At 28.7% G+C, this 4190-nt stretch overlaps 1 protein-coding gene across 1 annotated transcript; it reads left to right on the top strand.

Moving 5' to 3' along the window:
• Nucleotides 1-2164, top strand: LOC115246067 (DNA-directed RNA polymerase III subunit RPC3-like). Its single transcript, XM_029824656.1, has 7 exons — nucleotides 1-117; nucleotides 275-393; nucleotides 489-625; nucleotides 783-1023; nucleotides 1096-1458; nucleotides 1565-1925; nucleotides 2004-2164. The coding sequence occupies exons 1-7, from the start codon at nucleotides 1-3 to the stop codon at nucleotides 2136-2138; spliced, it is 1473 nt and encodes a 490-aa protein (XP_029680516.1). The 3' UTR covers nucleotides 2139-2164.
• Nucleotides 2165-4190: the final 2026 nt, after the last annotated feature.

Below are 4190 nucleotides of genomic sequence, written 5' to 3'. Positions count from 1 at the left end.
ATGTTATTATTAGAAGAATATTTTGGATCTATTGTACAAAGTATAGGAAATAGTTTGTTATATGGCACAAAAACATTAAATGTTATACGAATTGATACACGTCTACCATTAATAAAGGTACAGTAAACTTTTGTGTAAGATACTAGATATTAACAAATTATTGCTACATAAAATATATTATCTTTTTATACCTATTATTAATATTTTGTATTTATCAAAAATTTCTCTTTTTGATATTATACATATCCTTTAAAAGTAATTTTATTACATTTAGGTAAAAGAAGGATTGTGTGTCCTTATAAAATATGGTTTTGTCACTTATCAACATGGTGATAAAGATGCTCAATATATCCTAAATACTGAGAAAATTATTACGCTTCTTCGTTATCCAAGGTATTTTTACTTATCAAATCAAATAAATTTTTATTTGCTTTATAAATATGATTTGTTTAATATTAGAAACATTACTTATCATTTATTTATTATAGATATATGCTATTCGCAAAAACTTACTGTGAAGATGAAGGTGAAATCATGTTAGAAGAAGTATTAAAACATGGATATATCACAGCATCTGAAGTCATAATAAAAACATATAAACGAATTGAGGAGACACCTTCTAAATGTACATATAATTTAAATACAGTAAACATGTGCAATATAATCATTGTTCATACATTTCTATTTACTTTAAAAATTATTTCTTGATTTTCTATCTTCATAATATAATAATTTTTATAAACAGGATCTATGTTGTGTTCACAATCTAAATATTTTCTTAGGTGCTGAACAACTTTCTATCTCAAATTTGAAAAACAAATTTGAGTTATTAGTGAAAAATCAATTTTTAATGCGTAGCATATCTTTCAATACAATGACAGAAAATACTGAAAAACCCAATTATAACTTACCACAACTTGATTTGAAAGCCATTTCTAACATGTTGCAAGGACAAAATGCCAATCCTGGAGATAATGGACTGTACTGGAAGGTCAATTTTGACCGATTTACACAAGATTTTAGGTAAGACTGCTAATTTAAGCCTGGATTATTATTAAAAATGTTAATATATAACTTATATATAATTTATATTAGGGATAAAATTGTTATATCAGCCATGACGGAAAGATTTGACATGAATGCTGGAGAATTAATGAGACAGTTAATCAATTTGATGTATTTGCGTACTGCACCTTGGGCAGCTACATCAAATCCAATACCATTTACTGAAATAAAAGAAGAAACGAAAAAATTGAATTATTCAGAGCTTGAACAGTATCTTGACCAATACCTGCGACTTATAGAAGAAGACAGTAGCCAATTTATTAAACGAGTTGGTGATTCTGGTGGAGGGCAATACAGTATTAATATGAAAAATGCATTTGAACAGTTGGTATGGACAACCATAGAAAGTATCGTAACAGAAAGATTTGGTTCCAAGGCTGCAAGAATTTTCAGGCAAGGATAAATATCTAATAAATCCAAAGTTTTATTTCATTACAAGGAAGAGCAAATACATAATCATATATTTTTATATAACTGCTCAATTTTTCTATGATTTTAGATTAGTGCGCATTGAAAAAAATGTTAACCTAGACCAAATTCAGCAATTAGCAATGATTCCAGCAAAAGAAGCTAAATGCATAACATATATTTTGGCACAAGAGAATTATATACAGATGCAAGAGATAAAAAAGATTGGAACTTTGACAGCACCAACAAAAGGACTTTTCCATTTTTACATTGATCTGACTAAAACTGTCCAAATGGAAATTGAGCATTGTTGTCAAGCATTATATAACATTATAAAAAGGCGAGAGAATGAACTAACCAATAATAAACGTATGATAGAAAAACAATTAAGAGTACAGATACTCTCTACTAACATGAAGGAACATGGTGCTACAGAACAACAACTGGCTGATGTAATATCAATATATATATATCATAGAGATAAAAATAGAGTTGCAAATTAATAATGACAAAATGTTTTTTCTTTATAGATTGCAGAAATGATGACGCCATCTGAAACTCAACAGCTTGAGAAAGCACAAAATGCGATCAAGAAACTGAATGTCACAGAGTTACAAATAGATGAAACCTTGTTTTTATTAACGATGTATCTTCGATATCATTAAATGAAAACTATTTTGCTGTTTTAATATTTTGTCTTTTTTTTCATAAGATATGCGTATATAAAAATGAGACTGTTGCATTTATTCATTTATATAGTTTATATTTATTTATATATAATAATGTGATTACGCTTGTAAAATACAAACAACAAAGAATACCTAGCTTTCAAATTATTATAATAAATATAATCATATATTTTTATATTTTTATAATAGTGTACTGCTCTCTATTGTGATACAGTGCGTTTGATGTTTCTATCTATGAGGAAAAGTCATCTTGGGTGACATTAACATAAATGATAATAATAATTTGCAATTTACCAACGTTTATTCGTATATTTTTTTACTTAAGCAATAATGATATACTTTTAAGAAATGAAATATGAAGGAAAGTTAGTTCTGTGACTCACAGCCAGCTTGTGGTACATTCATGATAATAGATTTCTATTTTAAAATCCTCAATCGCATTCAATAAAAATGTTCCCATACAAATATTCTCAGATGTGATATTTTGTTCGATAAGTGCAAGGTACTAGACAATTATACACGACTATGTGTTCCAAAGTATGACTTTTCCTTTGCTCTACTGTATGCTTTGTACGCTCATCTTAACACTGCCGCGATGAAGATAGACTTCCATTATGTATCAATAAATAAAATTTGAAGTAGTGATTTACCCACCATCCTAAATATTTATTTTGATTTTACGCTATTGATGCCGATAGTACACTACAATCACGACACACGAGTAGTGTTAAGATGATCGCGAGCATTTCATTCCACTCACACATGCATCTGACTTTTTATATCCTCTATCATTCTCTCTCTCTTTCTCTCTTACTCACTGTATCTCCCTTCCACCATATGCACTGGTATTGCATAACTATATACATTCTTCATACATACAAGTTTCATCTAGAAATAGTATACCTAAAACTAAGATTGAATTTCGGTAAAGCGTTATTTTATTATATTTTTTATACCATTAACAACAACGTACATATAAATGAAGTGAATGCTTGGAATATTGAGAGCGGGTGTTAATGTTCACTTTTTTTGTTTACGTTAAATATACTATAATATTAGTAGTGTGTAATTCGATTTACAATTTACTATTCTTACAGTTTGCATTCGCATTGGTTGCATATAAAGGCCAGTAAATATAATAATCGTGTATTGAGATTATTGCGTGTCATGATATCCGAAATTAAAAAGATCGCTACGAACTATAAATATGTTATAATTAACGCTGTTAATTTAAATGATCAGATAAATAAAAATCGCAATCGATGGAATGCAAAACCGATTTTTATTAAAGCAAAAATTGTGGACAATAAACCAATGAAATTTTGAAAAAAAATACGGGCCGAATTCTATTATACACGAGAGGTAGGTCACTAGTGGTTATAGTGTACAAAAATTACCCTTGATACGGATTACTTTTAAATTACCTCAGATTACTTAAGATTACCTTAGATTATCTCAGATTATCTGAGGCTACCTTAAGGGGCTTTATACATACATCTAGCGGTAGGAAAAATAGGGGGAAATCTGACAATTTTTTTATTAAAAAATCTGTAGCTACATCTTAAAGTAGATCTTTAATGTATATTTGGTAAAATTTTCATTAATAAATATTGAAAAATGTACCATGGAGATGTCATCTCCTGGAAGCTGTTCGACGATGCGGTAACCATTGTAGCTTCTCCAATTTTTATCTGAAATCAAAAACCAAAAAATTTTCTTAAAGTATGTAAAAAAAGGAAGTGTTTGTCGTAGTCGATTTTTAAAATTGTGGTTTTTCGAAAAATGGCGGCCATTTGAATGCAAAGATATAATTTTTAATCTGATACCTTCGCATTCAAATGGCCGCCATTTTTTGAAAAATCAAAATTTTAAAAATCGGCTACAATAATTTCCTTTTTTTTATATACTTTAAGAAAATTTTTTGGCTTTTGATTTCAGATAAAAATTAGAGGAGCTACAATGGTTACCGCTTCGTCGAACAGCTTCCAGGAGATGACGTTTCCACGGCACATTTTTTAATATTTATTA

The sequence above is a fragment of the Formica exsecta genome, unplaced genomic scaffold (assembly GCF_003651465.1).
Source record: "Formica exsecta isolate Colony F162 unplaced genomic scaffold, ASM365146v1 scaffold1, whole genome shotgun sequence".
Taxonomy (NCBI): domain Eukaryota; kingdom Metazoa; phylum Arthropoda; class Insecta; order Hymenoptera; family Formicidae; genus Formica; species Formica exsecta.
Note: the sequence above shows the minus strand (reverse complement) of the source record. Positions and strands in the feature narration are given on the sequence as shown.

Bases quoted from the DNA above. Each gene is read 5' to 3' on its own strand.
- LOC115246067 (XM_029824656.1), top strand. From the start codon at position 1: ATGTTATTATTAGAAGAATATTTTGGATCTATTGTACAAAGTATAGGA. The intron at 626-782 runs GTACATATAATT...ATATTTTCTTAG, and splicing joins TGAGGAGACACCTTCTAAAT to GTGCTGAACAACTTTCTATC. The intron at 1,926-2,003 runs GTAATATCAATA...TTTTCTTTATAG, and splicing joins CAGAACAACAACTGGCTGAT to ATTGCAGAAATGATGACGCC.